This window comes from Melanerpes formicivorus, unplaced genomic scaffold (assembly GCF_026170545.1).
Source record: "Melanerpes formicivorus ecotype bairdi unplaced genomic scaffold, bMelFor1.0.p_v2 SCAF_33, whole genome shotgun sequence".
NCBI classification, from domain to species: Eukaryota; Metazoa; Chordata; class Aves; order Piciformes; family Picidae; genus Melanerpes; species Melanerpes formicivorus.
The window spans coordinates 6,241,261-6,261,866 of NW_027142385.1; the positions used below are offsets into that span (position 1 = coordinate 6,241,261).

General features: G+C 47.8%; 2 protein-coding genes across 14 annotated transcripts in view; one reads left to right on the forward strand and one right to left on the reverse strand.

The window, feature by feature from the left end:
- Positions 1–9,546, forward strand: part of KCNT1 (potassium sodium-activated channel subfamily T member 1) — a 99,963-nt gene extending 90,417 nt beyond the window's left edge. For 5 of the 6 annotated variants that reach the window (XM_068155850.1, XM_068155845.1, XM_068155846.1 and 2 more), the window contains 3 exons: positions 1,736–1,798; positions 4,768–4,852; positions 5,835–9,546. In XM_068155850.1, the coding sequence (XP_068011951.1) occupies positions 1,736–1,798; positions 4,768–4,852; positions 5,835–5,955 (269 nt within the window). In that variant the 3' untranslated portion in view covers positions 5,956–9,546. The remainder of the gene's footprint in view (positions 1–1,735; positions 1,799–4,767; positions 4,853–5,834) is intronic. The other variant, XM_068155849.1, reaches the window with a different exon arrangement.
- Positions 9,547–14,867: 5,321 nt separating this feature from the next.
- CAMSAP1 (calmodulin regulated spectrin associated protein 1) overlaps positions 14,868–20,606 on the reverse strand; it is a 44,295-nt gene continuing 38,556 nt past the window's right edge. For all 8 annotated transcript variants that reach the window (XM_068155857.1, XM_068155856.1, XM_068155853.1 and 5 more), the window contains 6 exons: positions 19,311–19,447; positions 19,014–19,222; positions 18,826–18,928; positions 18,335–18,450; positions 17,985–18,103; positions 14,868–17,188 (listed from right to left, as the gene is read on the reverse strand). In XM_068155857.1, coding sequence (XP_068011958.1) covers positions 16,886–17,188; positions 17,985–18,103; positions 18,335–18,450; positions 18,826–18,928; positions 19,014–19,222; positions 19,311–19,447 — 987 coding nt within the window. In that variant the 3' untranslated portion in view covers positions 14,868–16,885. The remainder of the gene's footprint in view (positions 17,189–17,984; positions 18,104–18,334; positions 18,451–18,825; positions 18,929–19,013; positions 19,223–19,310; positions 19,448–20,606) is intronic.

Genomic DNA, 20,606 nt, shown 5'->3' on the forward strand with positions numbered 1-20,606 from the left:
GAGCTTTGCCCTGCAGCCCTGGGGCATAATGCCCTGCTTGCCCCCTGCTTTCTGGCCATGCAGCAATGTTGGTTCAGGACACTTTGATTCCAAGTCAGCAAAACCCTTCATCCACAAGCCCCTCGAGTGCGGCAGGGAGAGGTCGAGCCCCGCCAGCTGGCGCAGCCCCCTTGTGTTGTAGCCTTTAATCCTTCACGAACCTCTTCCACAGAAAACACTTCGGTAGCTACAGGGCTGAGTGGTTTGCTTTGTTGCGTGTGAAGCCAGTGTCTCCAGCTGTGATGAGCTTGCCCAGCCCCGGGGTGTCCCCAGGTTCATCCGTGCAGCCACATTTCTTGTGAAGCTTCTTTCTTACTTGCCCGTTGGTGCTGGCATTTGTATTCCCTCCTGGACAATTCCCCACCCTTTGATTACAGCCAAGTCTGTAGCCCACAGCTTCTTTGGTTTGTTTAGTTTGTTGGCTTTTTGTTTGGTTGGTTGGCTTTTTTTTCTTTCTTTCTTTGAAGCCATCTTGTGCCGCTGCCTGTTTGCTCCATCCTTGAAGAGCATCCATCCACTCTGCGCCAGCCCCTGCCTGCCTATGGGCTGGCACCATAGAACCACAGATTGGTTTGTGTTGAAAGGGACCTTTAACGTCCAACCCCACCCTGCACTGAGCAGACACATCTTCAACTAGAGCAGGTTGCTCAGAGCCCTGCCCAAAAATGTGTCCCACCTGGGACAGGACCAAGGGAGGAGGATTTTGGGAGGTGAGGGGAGGGGATTCTTCCTCTTCCATCTTGGCGTCTCCTTTGCAGCCCTTCAGGGATGTGAAAGAGAAGGAGAAAATGTGAAGAAATGGAGTGCAGGAGGAAGTTTGGAGTGGAGGGCAAAGGGGCTGGCTGTGGGCATCTGCCAGCCTCCCTGGGGCTTGTCTCAGGACAGAGCAGGCACAGGGTGCAGCAAGCAAGGGCTTGCAAGAGTGCATCCCCCCTCTTTTTCTTTTTTTTCCCTACACTACTAGTCCTGAACATTTCTACTGCTTTTTGTGGGAGACTTCCAGCTCCCCACATCTCTGTTGCAGAGTCCAGAACAGGGTTGATGGACTTCACTGCCCGAAGAAGCTGTTTCACACAGCAACTGGTTGGGGGAAACAGGGAAATACCAAACCCAAAGCACAGCCTGGGCACCTGAAGCAAGAGATGCTGCAGTGTGTGCCAACCACAGCATGGCATCCCATGCAAACACAGGCAGAGGTTGAGGCAGATGCATCTTTCCTGCCTGTATGGCCCCCACTGAGGACCCCAAGGGGCCACCCTGCAGCCAGCCCTGCTGGGCTGCTTGCTGCAGCATTGGCTGGCGTAGCATCAGGGTTTGCAGCCTTCTCCTGGCCAAGCCAGCAAGTTTTGGCTGGAGCAAACCAAGGAGGAGCTGCAGCAAGGGAAGAGGCAACAGAGAGGGTGCAGGCCCCACCTCCTGTCTGGGACTGGGGTGTTGGACACAGCAGGGGAGGACAGCAGCTCCCTCTGTGCGCAGCCGTGCTGGGACTGTGCGTTGTCACCGTGTGTCACCATCAGTGTCTGGACACCCATGGCGCTCTGGAGGAACACATTGCTCTGCCTTCTCCCCCTTTTTTCTTTTGCTCATTTGATTGCTGCAGTGCAGGAGCTCGTCTCTGATATTTGCCGAATCATGGCTTGCTGACCTCTCTCTCTCTCTCTGTTTATGTCTGTGCCTTTCCCTGTATGTTCTGTAGAGGATGTAGCAAATTTAACAGCCAGTGATGTGATGAATCGGGTAAACCTGGGATATTTGCAAGGTAATTCCCTCTCCCTGGGAGTCCCGCGGGACTCACGGCGTGCAGCATACAACAAGATCATGCCAGCTAAGCCCAATCCACACCCTTGCCAGTTTTCACCTTAGAGCTTTTTTGAGCACTAATTTGTTGGGTGGTGTTGGAAAACAAAAGACCATCCTGCAATGGCAGTGCAAGCAAAGAGCTTGACAAAGTCGTGGAGATAAAACCCTCAGGGACTGTTTTCTAGTCGAGTTCTTGCAGGGAAGTCACAGCCCTTGGCTGTCATGAAAAGAAGCCCTCCTTCCATAGCTCTGCTAGTTGGTTTTGGTCTGTGAAGCCAGTTAAAAGGCATTCGAGGAGGGCATTCCTGGAAGGACAAACAGAGCAGAGCTGCTGGTGTGTGCTGTAAGGAGATGCTGGAGCTCATGTAGCAGCCATACTACTTCTTGACCACACATGGGTCAGCCACAGCTCAGGGACCAGGCAGCACTTAGAAAGCCCTTTGCAACCCTTGGGTTGTGTTCCTGGAGAACACCCCTGGGTTTGTGTTCTCTAGCCTTAGCAGACCCAGTTTTCTAACTTGGAGGGCGTTGGGGTCAGATGTCCCAGGACGCCTTGTTGGCATCAGGGATTGCTGCAGGGTTACTGCATCGTTTATGCCTTCATGCACAGTGCCCTGGAAAGGCCCTTTTTACTGCAGCAGCCTAGAGGTCAGTGGTAGTCCACTCTAGCTGTGTTTTAGGCTTCACTATCTCACACTTAAGGTGAAAAGTTGGCATTTCCCTACAAACTGTGTCCTTCATCAGAGAGGCAGCCCCAGCTGGGGCTCATGGAAGCCCCACACCAGCAGAGTATATTGCCAGCTGGCAGGTGGGTGCTGGGCAGAGCTCAGGCCCCACTGGTATCTCCCCCTCCCCCAGAAGAGTCGGGGCTGAGCAAGAGCCTGTGTTCTGCTGCAGGAGGGCCCAGGACTGTCAATTCCCCCCAGTCACCTGCTAAACCAGGAGACCCCAGGGGTGAAAGTCTGATATGGTGGTGGCATTGCTGCCAGGAACTGCATGGGTACAGGAGCTGGAGCTCAGTGCTGGCTTTCCCCCTAAAACAACCTCTCAGATTGCTGGAGGGTGCTGCTGGGCTGAGCCCTACCAGCGTGCCGCGGGGGACAACATGGCAATATACTTGGTGGGGTCAGCAGTGCCTGGCTCGGCTGCATGGGGGTGAGCAAAAGGAGCTTCCATGGTGCAGGGAAACCTGCTGTGAGCCAGGATCCTTCCCCACCTCCCTCCGTCATGGCAAACGCTGTGTCTCCTGTTGGTCCCAAAGTCTGTGCGCCACCCATGCCCCGGCATTGCCACCCCTGTCCCTGCCTCGCTGCAAGGCTGAGCACTGGGATGGCTGAAGCTCTCCAGCAGCTTGAGGGACTGGTCAGCATCTGGGACTGGGCATCCCAGCACAGGTTGGGGGATCCCCATAGACAATGTCCCTGTGGGCCCAGTCCACAGGCTGTGGCACCTTCTGTGTCCTCAGATGTGCCAGGGAGGTGCCTGAGCAGCAAAACAAGCAAGCTCTGCTGTGTGCAGACCTGGTGTGGTCCAGCTCCAGGGACACCCCAGAAGTCCACCTGTATGTGCACTGGCCAAATGCATGATGAAGGTAGCCCGGGTTGGGGGGGCTATTTGCATCCTAAGCCAGGCTAGGCTGTGGTGGCTTGAGCTGCTGTGGCTCATCTCCTGGCTGGAGAAAAGCCTAGTTTCAGAGATTTGACCCCAGTGCCCAGGCTGAAGAGCAGTTACACTCCTTGTCTGCGAGCTGGCTTGGCCACCTCTCCATGCCTGGGGTGATGGTGTACCCATGGGTGCTGTTAGGGCAGGAGGCAGCCTGGATCTCACCACATGGCAGGGCAGCCTTTGAGTGGGGGATCTCCCCTGGCAGGACAGGGTGGTGGCAGTGGCAGGACAGATCAGAAGGAGTGGGCTCCAGTCCCAACAGCTCATCTCTGGTCCCACTGCCCACCAAACCAAGCTGCATTTGTGCAAGACCATCAAACATCTGCTGTGCACCACTGCTGCCCAGAGGAGCCTTTCTAGCAGCTCCGAGAGAGGTCCCAGTGACAAGCCTTGCAGCGAGCTCCTGGCCCCTGCTGCGCTCACCATGCTGCCCCTGGCATCCATCTGTCTGTCACCTCTCCATCCTGTCCATCCACACCCCTTCACCCACTCTGTAAATGATGTTACCTGTTGCAGCTTCCACCCCGTCCCCAGCTGCCCACAGCCTTGCACCCCCCTTTCATTTCACCCATGATCTTGTTCTCAGCTCTTTCGGAAAGCACAGGGCCCCCCGTTAGCCTTGAGGCCACCTGTTTGCCCTGCACAGCACCCATGGGTGCAGCTCTTGGTGGCCTCAGGTCTTCTGGGATGTCATCACAGTTTAGAACTCTCCCTGAATGGCATCGACAGCCCTGAAATTCCAGAGGTGGTTTCTCTTGGGCAGGAGAAAGAAGCAATCGTTGAAGCTAATCCTGTTGCTGGATGATGCTTAGATTAAGTAATTCAAGATGGGGAGATGTGGGTCAGAGTGTTCGAGTGGCCTGGGGGGAGGTTTGGCTGCCCTGACCCAGTGGTTGGAGTCGTCGTGCTGTACCTGATGTGGCAAGACTAACCTGTTCCCTTTTTTGCACTAAACCAAGGTAAGATATCTTACTGTTTCTTAGGAGGGAATGGGCACTTTGAAGAGTTGTGTCTGCCAGTCCCTTGGGCCATGCTGTGGTGAGGGAGCAGCTGGGGAGGCACAGAGGGAGGTGGCAGAGTTGTTCTCAGCAATGCCATTGTCCATGGTCTCCCCCCGTGAAGGGACTCACTTGCTGTTCATGGGGACGAGCTAGGATCCCTCAGAGCCAGGTGCTCAAGGATGCTGCAGTGGGGCTGTGGAAGTGAGGGCCATGGGGTGTCTGTTGGGGCATCCCTCACCAGCCCTTTCCTCTCCTCTTGCAGATGAGATGAATGACCACCAGAACACCTTGTCCTACGTCCTGATCAATCCACCCCCAGACACGCGGCTGGAGCTCAACGACATCGTGTAGGTGCTGCCCCCACCTGCCCATGGTCTCCCCCTCCCAAGGCAGGAGTTTCCCATGCCCCTCAGACCTGCCCCACTACCTTGAGCTGCCTCTGCCTCAATGCTTTCCTTGATTTCTCATAAAAAACAGTGACTTTTGCTTCCTTCCCAGGTCTCTCCCCTTCCCCATGTTCCTGAGCAATGCCTAAACCACCCCAGCTTTGCTCATCCCTGCTCCAACTGACCAGCAGCACAGAGGTTTTCCCTTGTGTCACATTCCACTCAACCCAAGAAGGAGGAGGGAAGGGGAGTGACTCAGACTGGATGGTTTGCTTGGGCCAAATGAAGGAGACTTCCACCATAGGTCCATACAAAAAGAGATTTAATCATTAACTGCTTGACTAAAGTCATACGTGTATAGATGTGGTGTGACTGAGAGAAAGAGAACAGCTGCAAGTCTGGATCACCACCCAAGGGTCCAGAAAAGTCTTTTCTGGTCCATTCCTTGGATCTTCACTGGTGGATGCCCCTTACCTTGTTTGGAGCAGAGCCTGACACCTTGGCTTTTGTTGTGCAGCACCAGGAAAAGCAACCCCTCATCATTTATTGTTTTAAACTAGAGCAGGGTAGATGTAGGTTAGACACTAGGATGGAATTCTATACAGTGAGTAGGGAAATACCCAAAGAGGTTACCCAGAGAGGGGGGTGGAGGCTCCATCCCTGGAGACATGAGGTCAAACTTGATGGGGCCCTGAGCAACCTGGTCTAGTTGGAGATGTCCCTGGTGACTGCAGGGTGACCGTCAAGGGTCCCTTCCAACCCAGTGCATCCTGTAATTCTGTGATGGTTTTAATAGCAGCTCCCAGCACAGTGCTGTGGGACATCCCTGTGTCTCAGCCTCAAGGATAGGCTAGACCCCAATTTAGGGGTTGCACAGCTCCCTCCTGCCATTGGTGAACCTGCAGGAGGGATCCCAACGGCCTAACCAGATTGTGCCCCACAGGTACCTGATCCGCTCTGACCCACTGGCCCACGTGGCGAACGACGGCCACAGCCGCAAGAGCAGCTGCAGCAACAAGCTGGGCTCCTGCAACCCCGAGACACGTGATGAGACCCAGCTATGAGCAGCACCCCTGTGCCCCTGCCAGGGGCTGGCAGGCTCTGGGGAGAGGTGGTGAGGAAGAGGACCGTCTGCCAGAGAGGAAGGCTGCTGCCACCCGCAGGTGCCCGCTGCTGCGGCGGAAGGCGATGCCCAGCCTGGCTTTGTGCTGCGGAAGGGATGCTCGGAACCCCAGGGAAGGAGGGGACAGCTGGACAGCTGGACAGACCAACAGCCCACAGGTCCTGGGGCTTTTAACTTTTTATACCAATACCGCAACTAGTGAGAAAGTCTTCGCTGGTGCTGGTGGGACGTGGCTGAGCCCAGGTGACAAATGACCCTGTGTGAGCAGGGGCACTCCTCTCATGCTGCCCCCAGATGACGCAAGGGTGTTTGCATTTGATGGGGCTGGTCGATACAAGAGCAAAACTGCACCCAAACCCTCCTCCTCAGACAGGTATCCCTTGGGGGTACCCAAACTTCTGCCCCTTCACTCAGCTCCTGTTCTTCATCCGCTGCTGGTTCTCCATTGTGGGCATAGCTGTGAGATGAATGGGATGGAAGGGGATGGGGTGGTGAAGCCCCTCCAGTGCCATGGCGTGGGCTGCACTGCCTCCAGAGCACCTTGGTATCTCACAAACCAAAACAGCCCAAGCCCAGGTGACCAAAACCTGTCCCAGTCCTGTGACAGTTGTTCTTGGCACACATGCCTGGCTCAGGCCTGAGCCCTGCCTGTGGGCACAGTGTCCCTGGGCTTGTGTCTCCTGCAAACTCATGCCCCATTGCTGCTGCTGTTGGAGCTGCTTAGGGTTGCCCCAGGGGGTGAGGGACTCAGAGGTCTCTGTAGTGGGGGGGAGAGGGAGGCAGGCTGGCCTCACTGGGCGGTGTGGTTTGGTGTCTCAGCTCAGCCCTTTTCCCTCCATCCAAGGGCAGTCTGGGACTAGACAACCCCCAGCTGCACAGCCTGGACAGGACTTTCTCCTTTCCCCTCACCTGGCTCATGGACCAGTGACATCATTAAAGGCAGCAGGTTCTGCCCAGCCCTCCATGCCCACTGTGGGCACCCTGGCAGCTCCCTCCAACCTTGCTCAACTTTATAACTCAGCAAACCTCTGTGTCCAAATGGCTTTGCCTGGAGCAGAGGTGCCTGGATGCACAGCAGTGGTGGCCAACCTGCCTGTGCTGGCCAACCACGCTTGGGCTGCGGCCACTGACCCAGAGAGAGCTGCTGAGAGCAGACACAGCAGATGATATTCTCCACCTTATGTTTTTTTGCACACTTTACAACGTGTCAAGTTTTATTTGTCTGCCAACTGAATAACCCACTTCTTAACTTCCACTACTTTGACATTCATCTATTAAAACTCCAATGTGATTCTTTTTGTTTCCCATGAGGAGCCTGTAAAGCACAACGCCACCTTGAGACCCCCCCCCCGATCAGATGTGCTGCCAGCTGAACCCTTTATTGCCCTTAACAGTTGCAGTTCCTTCCCAATAACAACCCCCAGTAAAAATTGTTTACAACACCACCACCACCCAACCAAACAAAACCCAAACCAACCAAACCAAACCCATTTAAAGTTTGAAACGGTTGCTGAAAGGCCCTGGGGCAGCCCTGGCCCACAGGAGTCTGCTGCCCTGGGAGGATGTTCAGGGTAGACCCACACCAAGGTGGGCATTGCCTGGAGAAGGTGTCAAGCAAGACCTTCTGTGCCTGGTTGAGGTTTGGGGGAACCTTTTTCTATTTCACTCTTATTTTTTCCTGGTTTCTTTTTTTCCTGATGGTGTAGCATGGACAGGGAGAAGAACCACAGGTAAAAGATTTGAGCCTGGGCTTTCTGCTATTCTTAGATGTAGGCACAATTTTTTTTTGGGGGTGTTCTGGGCTTTTTATTATTGTTATTGTTTTACTCTAATTGGCTAAGGCAGATCCATGCTTTATTTATTTCTGTTTGTAACTTTCAGCATCCCAAAAGTATCATTTAAAAGGGGGGAAAAAACCACAACAAAGAAAGTAGTTGTTGTAGGCTAAAAATGGAGCCAAGTCTCACAGCACACATTGGGACTCTGTTAATTTAAAGCCTCCAAGGGATAACTTCAGCAATGCTTCTTCAAGTGTGAATAGATTGAAAGTAGACAATTAAGAGAGGTGATTTTTTTTCCAGCCCTCAATTAGCTTTCAGGGGGGTGGGGGTAGAACAAAGCATATTCCAGGTTTGAAACCCCAGCACTGTGTAGGATATGAGCATCCCCACATGTTTAACTGCTCAGACCTCAAGGTTTCAGTGTTCTCTATCATTTGACCAGCTGCTGGACTAACAGACCCAGTAAGCTCAGCCCTTGTGAGCACAGCTCCTGCCAGGTCACGTTTCTCAGCTAAAGCCACCCAGCCCTGCCAAATGTCACAGCCTCCAGGTTGGCCAAGCGCTGCCAAGTGAAGGCTCCTTGTGCCAGCAGCCCAACCCTGGCTGCGAAGCCATCAGGTGCCACAGCCAAAGCTTGGCTTCAGGTACCTCTCCTCCCTCCCTGGGCACTCTGAATTCTTCTTGACCCTTAATTGGAGGAGATAATCTAAAGGAGGAAACCCACACACCCAAAGAAGTGTCAAGGATCTGCGGTTTGTGAGACTATTACAATAACCCCCCCTCAGTATTCTTGCATTGGGACAATGCTTCTGTTTGTTTAATGTATAAATGTATTTAAAAGGAAAGCTCTGTGTACAAAGCCTTGGTGTTTTGCAGACCTCCTTTCTATGGTGTACATTTCTAGCAGACATTCTAATGGGATGTTGAAATAAATACTGTAGATACTTACCTGTGGTCGAGGCCAGGCTAAGAACAAAGGGTTAACTTTTCTAATTCTCCAGACTCAGTTATGATACTAATGTAAAAAAAAAAAAAAAGAAAAAAGAAAAAGTATTTTATTTTTGTAATGGTCCTGGCAAGGTTGATGCATCCAGAAGAGTTGTTTCTGCTTTTAAAAGGGCTGTCTGGGAGGGGGCCCAAGAGAAAAACCTGCCCCTGGTGTGGAGCCACCTGCTCCGCCCCTGGAGTGCAGCCACCTGCTCCGCCCCTGCCCTGCACTTCCCACGTGGAGAGGAAAATGATCACCGTTGCTTCCCAGTGCTGGAGGGGGGGAACTGGGGTTTCTGAAGGAAATGGTTGTGTCCCAGTGCAGAGACAGGACAGGCCCTAGGGGATGCAGAAACAAGGCCAGCTGTGGTACTTTCAGGTTTACCAGCGAGCGGCTCCATCGCATGTTCCGCCTCCACTAACGGTTTCATATGCTAAATATGGACTAAATCCCTCTATCAACGCAGTAAAACCAACTATTAAACCCAATGGTAGAGTATGTTTGTTTCCTGTTATGCCCCTTTTTACTTCAGTCTATAGAGAAGGGTTTTATTTCCCCTGAATGAGAGACCTGCCATCTCTCCAGGCCAGCTCGTGCATGGATTTTTACCAGCAACAGCAGATCAAGCTCCCACTTCTCCTCTCCGAGCCCTGAGCTTGTGCCCTGCTCTCCTGGGACACACTGCAGACAGCCACCCGGAGATGGTTTTGTACAACCCTTGTGAAGATGCTTCACACTTCTGTAAAGACAAACAACAATAAAACAGCTGCATGCAGCAACACTCCAGCCTGCTGTCGTCTCTCTGTCGGGGAGCACACTTCTGTTTTCAAAGCCCCGAAAGCAGTTCAAGTTCTTTCTTCGGTAAGACTTCCAAGTCAGGCTGTGGCAATTCTGGGAGGTTTTGTGTGCTGCAAACTGTTCTTTCAAGTGCCTCAGCTGAATTTGAACAAATGCTGTATGTTGAATATTTAATCAGCCCTGCTGCACACAGCAGTTTAAGATGTTCTCTCCAGAGCGTTTTCCCTCCACTATAATAAATCTGGTACTCCTGAACAAGTTCAGAGGGGATGGATGAGGAAACTATGACACTATTGCAGTACCAAGATGGAATTTGAAAGCTGATTTATATTTAGCACAGACAAAAAAAATCAATCCATCCTGGTATCCTGCAACAGAAATGTGACCATGTTCAGCACTCGGGGGGTGTGCACCAGCAGTGCCCTGGAAAGGCACAGGGCAGGAAGTGTCGTTGAGTTCTGATCCCAACAGAGCTGAGTTTGTGTTCTGGAGGGAGAGAAGGCTCCAAGTTCCCTTTTGTGTGATGCTGCTGCTTGCTAGAGGAAGGCTTGCAGCAGGCAGGCTGCAAAGGGGGCTGCCAAAAGCAGTATCATAGAAAGGTTTGGGTTGGAAGGGACCTTAAAGATCATCCAGTTCCAATGCCCTGCCCTGGGCAGGGACACCTCCCACTAGCCCAGGTTGCTCAAGGCCTCATCCAACCTGTCCCTGAACACTCAGGGAGGAGGCATCCACAACCTCCCTGGGCTGCTGCAAGATCTCACTGGAGCTCCCTCTTCTCCAGGCTGAACAGCCATAGCTCTTGCAACCATAGCAGAGGTGCCCCAGCCCTCTGAAAATCTTTGTGGTCTCCTCTGAACCCACTCCAACAGCTCCATGCCCTTCTTGCACTGTGTCACCAAAACTGTATGCAGAGCTGCAGGTGGGGTCTCACCAGAGCAGAGGGACAGAATCACCTCCCTCATCCTGCTGGTCACACTGCTTTTGATACAGCCCAGAGCATGGCTGCCTTCTGGCCTGCAAGTCCACATTACTGACTCTTGTTGACTGACAGCCCCAAGTACTTCCCCTCGAGACTGGCAGAATTGGTAACTCCAGTCTAGGTTGCACCAAGTATGGCCAAGAATTCCTGGGGAGTCTGGGGAGCAAAGAAGAATCTGCATAAATGCAGCCAGATCATTTCTTCTCATATATCAGGATTTAATCTCCTCACAGTTTTAAAGACAAAAAGATTAAAGATGTTCCAAGCCAGATTGTAAAGGATGACCAGGAATGTGAGCATTAAGCTCTTGTTACTAACCCACAAGCTTTCACTGAATAGCAAAAGCTCCCCAATTCTAATAGAAGTACTAACCACATGGTTAAATATAGACCAGGATTATCAGAAAGGTCTTTAAAATGCTCTTACATCAACATGGATTATTATAGGCCACTGTAAAGAACTTGGACATTGGCTGACTCTCTTATGTACACACACAAAAGAAATCCCTGAATTCCTGATAAACCACATCACACTAAAGACAGTTGAAGTGGTAGGCATGGTGGGGTTGATGAAACTTTGGTTTAGTTTTTAAGCTAAGAGTTTAACTTACCACATGGGATAGAAGAGCAAACCCCACACCTTGAGGTTAGCAGCTGGACTCCCATCTCCAAGGTCTTGCCCATGAAACATGTCCACTGAAATGCTGAGATGTTCAAAACTCAGAGAATTAAGCTTTAAAACACCTGCAAACAGAAAGCTCAGAACCAGAAAGGGCAACACACAATACTTACATATTGGTAACACAGCCAAACAAGATGGCCAAAATAACCCCAACATTAATCACTCAGGAGATGCTAAGCATTGCCTGTGGTCCAAATGGTGACCTCAAGTTAAATGCAAAGCTTTAAAACACAGCATGGGCAACATACTGATGTTTCATGGTGGGGAAGCTCCTCCTCTAATTCTGGTTTACTTGTCCTGGCAATTTGCAGGAGATGAAGAGCTACAGCACTGCACATCACACCCTTCTGGCAAAATAAAAGACACAAGTGAAGATTCTCTGTTTTCTTCTGTTTCTGAAGCATGAGAGAGGCAGATTCAGTGTGTTCTGATATTGTGAGTGCTCAGGGTTACCACTGGGGATGCATCAAGTTCCTTGGCTGCTCCAACAAGCTATTACAGCTCAATCCGTGATCCACAGCAATTTTAAGTGTATCACAATGTCCATGTAACACCACCAAAACAATATTAGGTAAGATGAAGTAAACTTTATCTCCCATTTTTAATACTCAGTCTTCATCTATATAATTAAACCCCAGAGCACCTGATCAATGTGTGGACAAGAATTCTGGGTTCAGTGTGGCTTTAATGTGCTCAAAGCTGTAGCTGAGACATTAAAAAATAGACTCCAGTTGACCCCATGGATATATCTCCATTTCAAACCATCCTGAAGAACATGGTAGCAAAGATTTCCCTTCTCAGCAGCTCACACACACACACCCCCCACCTCCCCCACTAAATGCTGCAGAGATTGCTCCAGTTCTGCACATGTAACACAGCAGTGAAAAAATGGGGACAGGAATCAGTCTCTCAAAAAAATCTTCTATGTGTTACTTTCTGGAGTGCTCCAGAAATCACAGCCTGGTCTGAAGGCTTAGAACTCAGCTCATTGTTTGGCAGTAGCTGCAAGAATCACACCCTGCAACTCATCCCCACCACCCTCAGCCACACCAGAATGCAGCCACCTGGCTCTCATTAAACCACTTAAAATGAATTATATGTAACCCCCTAATTGACAGAGCAGTAATTGGACAAGCATGACAGCTTCATATGCAGCTATAAAGATGGGCTGTAAATCCCAGGTGTGATCCTGCTGTCAGGAAGTACAACAGCTATCAAAATTCCAGCTCAGGGTGAAGATGACACATTGTGTTTGTTGCTGCATTTAAACAAACAAAACCAAAAAGGTGAGAGGGCTCTGAGTGTTCTGACACTGCTTCTGGTGATCAGTCCTGAAGACTTGAGGAAAAAAGCAGAAGGAAAGTTCAAGTTCTGAGGTTTCATTTTGTGCTACTCTTATGTTACAGTCCCAAAGCTTTGGTTGTAGTTAAGTGAAAGCCAGTGACCACCAGTTTCTGAACCCTCCAGTGCAGTGAGGAGTCAGATTATTGTTTTTGGCACACTCAAGCACAGTGCTGAACTTTCTGAAGGTTTTCACAAGAAATCAGTGTTTTCAAAACTCAGATTATCCCTGCTTGGACTCTTTTAACTCTAGCAGAGAGCACAATGGAAATGAGACAAAAGACATTAACTAAGGATGCAAACAGCACGTGTAACTACACAGCAGACTGATGTATGAACACTGGAGGAAAAGAAATTGCACTTTAAAGCACTTTAAAGATGTACATTCTTCTATTTATGATGTGTAAGAAACAGAGAGAGGTCACAAACAGATCTGGTTTTGTACTGCTCTATATGGGAAACCGCTTCGCTGGCTCAGAGTGAGCACAGCAAGAGCCCTGTGGTCCAGAAGGCTGACAGATTGCTCAGCTTAGGCACAGCCTCAGAAAAACAATAGTCATTTTTAAAAATGCCTTGTTTTCAGACAGCTCTTGCAGCTTATTTCCCTTCTGCAGTCAGTAAGAAAAGCTGACATTGTAGCTCCCACTCACTCCTCCTGCCCAGCCTCTCAGGACACAACCCCTGTGAGCAACTGGGAGGATTTCTAGCCAGCGCTGCCTCGCCACTGCTAAGAGGGAACAACCCTGGCTCCAGCTCACCCTGGTGAAACACAAACTGAACAGCTTCTGCTGCAGGTTGGAAAATGCTTTCTGTCTACAGGAGGCACCCAGACACAGCACAATTCCACACTATTGACATAACCACCATCTCTCCATATTCCAGCTCTACAGCACTACAGAGGCTGTGGAAAGGGCAAAAGTGCAGATTCTAAGCACTGCTTTTTAGAAGGGACATCAGCAAATGAGATGCTGACAGGTACCAGTGCACAGCTCACCTAAATATTCCTACACATAATGACTTTCAGTCATTGAAAGTGATGGCACTGAAACCACAGCCAGAAATCCTCTGCATTCACAAGCTGATCAACTTGCCACAAAACCTAAACCAGACAGCTAGTCACAGTCCTGCAAGCACATCTTACCCTGGGCTGACACCAAGCAGTGAATGTTTCAGTTGACATTTTGGATTGTACAAAACCCACTTGAGAGAATGAGTTGCCCTTCCTTCTGCAAGGCGCTGTCTGCATGTGCCTACACACAGCTGCAGTTTCCCCACGTGCCTCTGCACATTCACCCACAAATTCTGTTATGCTCTGACAAAAACCCTTCCCTCTCTTCCTGTTTCCAGACTAAATGAATACACCACAATCCTTGACAAGGCATTAGAGATTGATGCTTGTCTTGAGAACTACAACTGAAGACTCTTGGTTTTTCCAGAGGAATTTATTCTCTTAGAAAATAACTTATTCCTCCATGAGCCTCAGCTTGGGAGTAATGCTGCCTACAGATGAGGAACTCCCAGCCTCCTCTCCCGCTCCAAATGGATGTCACCTCCTATTGTTTCCAGTCATAAATGAAGCCACATTGCAGCAGGAGAAATAAGGACCTGATCTAGCGCGATGAAATCCAGGGGGACACTTGCCTCCTTTTATTCCAGCCCTTCCTCTCAGCAGCAAAAGCTCAGCCTGAATGAAAACACAAATCACTGGAATCACTGATTTAGTTCTTTTACAACCTCTCCAAACAAAGACTATCCTCCTCCTAAAAAAAAACTACTGTAGTCACAAAAAATTATTTCTGCATTGCTAAAGATTCTGCTTTGAGAAGGAAAATTTCACTTCAGTGCAACCAGGACTGATTCATTATGGAGCTTCAACAACCAGCTTATGTCTAACTTCTGGAGGCAACTGGTCTTTACAAAGCACAAGCAAGCTTAACACTGCAGAGCCCAACAGAAGAAATTCCCTTGCTGCTTCCAAAATACTCTCACTAACTGAATCCACAGATCAAAGGAAACCCTACCAGTACCAGCCAGATTCAAGAGACTGGACGAAATAAATCCCTAAAGAGGCTGTTAAGTTAGTTTCCCAGTTCTCTGGAAGCTTTTTTGGCCAAACCCTTGCACACTGCAATGAGGGTGAGGAGAGCCAGGCTCATGACATTATTGCAGTGCACAGCTTTGTAAGGGGCACAGCAAAACAGAACAGCACATCTTTAAAGCATATTAGTTCTTTGAGGGGGATGAAGTGGCACAACATCAAAAGCACACATAAAATAAAAAGGAAATCAGTTAATGATTTTTATTAAACTTCAGTGTCTCATAAAATAAATATGGTATAGAATATCAAACAGTGAGAAATCAAGCACGAGCATGAAAAGCATGGTAACAAAAAAGTTCCACTCATGACGGTGTTTAATACTTAGCACTTTAGAAACCATAAAGCCTTTTCAGTATTTACAAGCGGCAAAACTTATCTAACATCATTTACAGAGTTGCAGCAGCCTGGACAGGGAGTACTGCAAGGGGGGGGGAATAAAAATCAAATTAAAATGGAGAGACTGCAATGGAAGACCTTCACTTTGCTCTACCTAGTCAGCACTTCAGCACATACCCTATTTCCCCTTATGTACAGAACTCCTCACAGCGTCCGTTCTTCTCAGCGTTTAATAGTTACACTGCACCGGGCTTTAGAGCTCAGGTCATCACCAGGATGGTGTAGTGCCTCTTGCACTTCAGATCCATATTCAAGTAACGCTTCAAAATAAAAAGTAAACATGTACAAACCAAAGGTACAAACCCAGAATACCCTCAAGGTAGTAGTGTCACACCAGGTGCAGCAGGCGCAGGTTAGCGGAGGGAATTACAGCTGCAGAAACCTCCTGGCAAGTTTCACCAGGGCTAAAAAAATGGGGAGTGGGAGTGTTAAAAAGACAAAAACAAACAAAGGAACTGAACTACAAATGCACCCTGTTACCAGAGCCAAACATTTAATCTGCTGAAACACGACGACTTTTAAGGTCCATAACTCAAGGTTTAATATTTCAACATGAAAAGAAATCCAAGCCATTTGACTTTTGGGGGCTTCTGAACCAAATGCAAATGCCTCTTGTTTAAAAATTGCATTTAAATGAGGAAAACCCCCCAAAAAAACCCCAAAACAAACCCAAAAAAACCCAAAACAAACCCAAAACCCACCAAAAAAAACCCCAAACCAACAAATTCATATATATTAATCTATCACCCCAAAATAATAAGAAGAGAAAAGCCATGACACACTCTTCGGTTTAGAGCATGCTGCTCGTTCAGAATAAAGACAGGACAAAGAAAGTAGAATTACATTTCATGATGTAATAAAAACATTAAAATTTGTGATCAGTTTAAGTGCACCATCGTACAGGAGTAGCGTGCTCAGAGTGGAAATGTTCTACACCTACCAGGATCCACCTTTATTAAAGCAAACAAATCGTTAGGACACTACCTGAAACTGACATCAGCGTTAACTGCGCTCCAGCCAGCTCGCCTTAAAGCGTCAAGTCAGGCGTATTGCAGCCAGCAGCACCTGGATGCCTCTTCATGATTGTGTTCCAGATAGCTTTACACCTGTGAGTGCTCTTTGTTTAAAAAGACTTGGCTTTTGCAATCCTCACAAGTAAATCCTGCAAGTAAACTGGTCTGAGCAGCACAAGCTGGGGGCTTTTGTCAGAAATCTGAGAGCTGGACTTACGTTGGCAGTAGATACAGTACAACAATTTTGATGTATTAAACAGTTCCACAAAAAAGTCTGCAAGGGAGATTCCCCTAAAGACTGTTTAAAAAAAAAAACCAAACAACCCAACCAACAACCCAAAGCCAACCAAACCAAACCCACAACACTTCATCCCAGATCTGGTCAATCCTTCCCACTGAAGTTTGGAGCTTGCCAACTGTAAGAATGACAGGAGAAGGGAGGGGATGAGGGGGAGAGGAAACAGAACTAAATTATTCCCAATTTGTACCGATGAAGAGCTTCAAGTAAAAGGAAATCCACTTGTTAAAGATCTTGCTACATGCACAGTCCCTCACCAGTTGAAAGCCACAGTAGTCAGCATTGGGTGTAACAGCAGATTATCATTCATTAAAAAACAAAAACAACACTGGCAATGTTCCTTCATTCTTAGTAGCTTTGCATCCATGGTTTCTGTTTAGAAGCTTCTTAAAAAATGTTTATGGTTCTGCACATCTCATACCAAACTGGAGGAAAATGGTAAACATGTCTTCTTCTGATGCAATCCCATTCTGCAATCTTCTCCCTAAGAGCTCAGTGTCATTTACGAGTCTGAGTCTTCTTTGGCACTGCAGGTCGCTTGGCTTGCCACAAGTGGTTATGGATGGTGAGAGCATCCACGCTGACAGACATGGTTTTGGCTGGAATCACATTAAACTGTTTTCTGTCCGAACTGTACTTATAAAGTTTGTCAATCATTTTCTTGGTGATGCTCTTTGGCCCTGTTCCAGTCAGCTTGTAGATTTCTTCAGTGTCAGGGTAGTAGCAATAAAGTGCTCGGAACTGGCAGCCAGCATCACGGAACAAAATGATGTAGTGGTTGGCATCACATTTTTCTAGTTCCTGTGTTGAAAAGAAACAAACACACAGAGGATCACAGAAGGGTTTGGTTGGGACTGTCAAGATCACCTAGTTCCAACCCCCTGCCATAGGCAGGAACGCCTCCCACCAGATCAGGTTGCTCAAAGCTTCATCCAATCCATCCTTGGACACTTCCAGGGATGGGACATCCACAACCTCCCTGGGCAACCTGTTCCAGTGTCTCACCACCCTCACTGTAAAGAATTTCCTCCTGATCTCCAGTCAAAATCTACCCTCTTCTATTAAAAAATAGATTGTTCACAGTGGAAACACCCATGCTATGCTAAGTTTAGGTTTTCACATACAGCTCAGTCAGTACTTAAAGTTTTCTGAAACACTGGATCAGAAACTAGGATTTTCAGTCCTATCAGTTGAACTCTTCAGATCATGGAGATTTGTTTCCCTAGGTGAAGAAAAAAATCAACCTTCCTGAAGATCTGGGAAAAAGAACTGAAACCTCCTAAGCGTGGACATACAGTTGAATTCCCATCCCTAGAGGTTTTTAAAAGATGCAGAGATGTGGTGCTGAGGGACATGATTTAGCACCAGGCTTGGCAGAGCTAGAAAATGGTTGGACTTGATGATCTTAAAGGTATTTTCCAACCAAAACAATTCTATGATTCTGTTTTCCATAAGTCCACAGAGACATGGGAAGTAAAAGGTTCTGAAGTACTGGTACACGTTAGGAAATGGCCTTTGCTACAGGGCATCAGGGGGATTATGAAACAAGCATCATCTTCTTGTGAGAGCATTACTAATTGTGTATTTCAGTGTTTACCTCTAATATTGAATTCTTATGTGGCTCGTTCACCTTTCCAGCAAGACAGCAATGAGATATTGCATTGTGAATGATGGGTTTGTTTGATTTGCTGCTGGGTTCCTTAAATAATTTTGGACCTAAGGAAGATAAAGAAGCAAGAATCGTTTGCCCTGCATTCATGAACATGAAAATTATCATTCCAAGTGATTAAAACCCCTCAAGTGTTTTTCTACAGTAACTTATTTTTAGCGACATTAAGCAGAACAAAATACACCTGGCAGGCTCTCCGAGCTAACAATGTCACATCAGACACACCACAGCCTTTTATGACCTGTTACTCATAACAGATGCTCAACCAAGGCAGTCACCTGTGTATTCTGCCACTGAAGCAATTGAAGATGCTGTTGAAGCGTTCTCCCAGTCTCTTTCTGTGTTTCTGCTAGGGTTTCTGCTCAGTATGGGTAAGGACTCCATTGATTCAACTCTGAAGAAGATGAATTAAAAAATAATTAAAAACAATAATTACATGACAAGATTTTGGGGTTTTCCCCTTCAGTCTTCAATAAATCCACCAGTTGCTGCCTCTGAACAGAACAGGCTATTGCCCTTTTCCCTCCCCCAGAGCAGTCAGATTCTCCCCATTAGATGATCAAAGGAAAATTCTGTTATTCCCCTGGGAGAAAACAAAAGAAAATTGCAAGTTTGTACAGAACATCTGAGCTGGCAGCCAGACAGAAGATGAATTCAGCAATTACTGCTGTGCCTTCATGCCAGTGAAGTAAAACAAACCCCACTGATGCCCAGCACCATTTCATAACAGAATAAAAAGTCCAAATATCAACATTAATCCTCTCTATACCTCTGAGATGGTGTGCCACCGGAGTGTACACTTTCAGGTTCAGTTGTTGCTGCTGAGGCCAAAGAAAGGCTGGAACCAGACTGAGCACTGCTCAAATTATCAGCTACAAAGCAAAAGAGAGCATGTGACCACATTTTGGTAGAGCACATTCGCAGACTCAGTGAAAGCAAACAGATCAAACCCCTTACGTGTGGAAGAGCACTTTGTCCCTGAATCACTGTAAGATTCTTCACGATGGACTGACTTTGGCCTAGGTTTTTTGGGCTTTGATTTAGGCTTTCCAAGCCCCTGCTCCTCCAAGATCTGCTGCTGTTTTTTCCTTAGGTATTCCTGCTTGATCAGCTCTCTTCGAGCCTTCTCCTCTTCTTTCCGTATCCGGTCCTCCTCGGCTTTGCGCCTGAAAAGCAGACACATGGTATTGAACATGTAATAAATGTCCTCACCTTAAGGATGAAAAAGGGAGATTCTTTTGCACATGTTATTACCGAGCTTCATCTCTTTTTTGCTCAACTTCAGCCTCCAACTGCTGCTTCCGAAGCCGAGCCTCCTCAGCTTTGCGCTGCTGTTTCAAGAGGAATGCCGCACGCTTTTTTGCGAGCTCGTCTTCTGCTTTCTGTTCATCCTGCACAAGTCATGGGGACAGAGAGTTTTAAAGAACAGGGGGAGAAGGGAAAAATAATATTAATCTGAACATCAGAATATTGCTGAGGATTCCAGGAAGATTTTAGGAAACCACAAGCAATTCCTTTTGGAAATCTCTATGTTTTCAGGACAGAGTTGAATCAGAGCTGCATTAAACTGTTTGTTGCTTAATAAAAATCTAAGAGACAGTTGGTTTTTTTTTTTCCCCCTCAGACTTAAGGAAACACTAAAAAAAGTCTTGTCTTGCTCTGATTTGTTTTTGAGTGTGCTTAATCATCATCAAACCATCTAGAATCACAAAGACCAACGTCACTACCAGGGTGGAAAGCACAAATAACCCCAGCATAACAAAAACCTTTGAGCCAGTCAATATTAATCATATTATATAAAGCCAGAAGTCAAATTCAAAGAGATTGAGACATCTTATCTTGACTTTCTGGAAAGAAATTAAAGTATTGTCATGACAACACTACAGTAATCATTGCTAAACACATTGCTAAGATACTCAATGTTCCCAGAGCACTTCTGAACCAGAACAAGAGGACACAGTCTCAAGCTGCACCAGGGGAAGTTTAAGCTCGAGGTGAGGAGAAAGTTCTTCACAGAAAGAGTAACTGGCCATTGGAATGCGCTGCCCAGGGAGGTGGAGGAGTCCCCATCCCTGGAGGTGTTCAAAAAAGGATTGGACGTGGCACTTGAAGCTGTGGTTTAGTTAGTCATGAGGTGCTGGGTGATAGATTGGACTTGATGATCTCTGAGGTCTTTTCCAACCTTATCAATTCTATGATTCTATCAGCTTCACTAGAAGGAGGAAACATTATTTAAACCCATCCAACCCAACAATGTAAGAAGTAGCAAGGTACTAAAAACCCAACAGCTTAACAATCAGCCTTTCCCCAAGCCAGTCAGGTGTAAGATGAGAAAAAACATGTCAATTTAGTACCTTTTCATCATACCTTCATAGGACAAAACAAAAGCTGCAAGAATACTGTTAATTTATTCCATTGAAACACTGTCATCTGCAGCTACAGCCATACAAATGAATTCTCCATTGCAGTCCTTGACTTTTAAGCTGCTCAAGATCAGGAAAATTTGGGTGCAAAGGACCCTCAGCTCCCTGACAAGTTTCCAAACCTGTT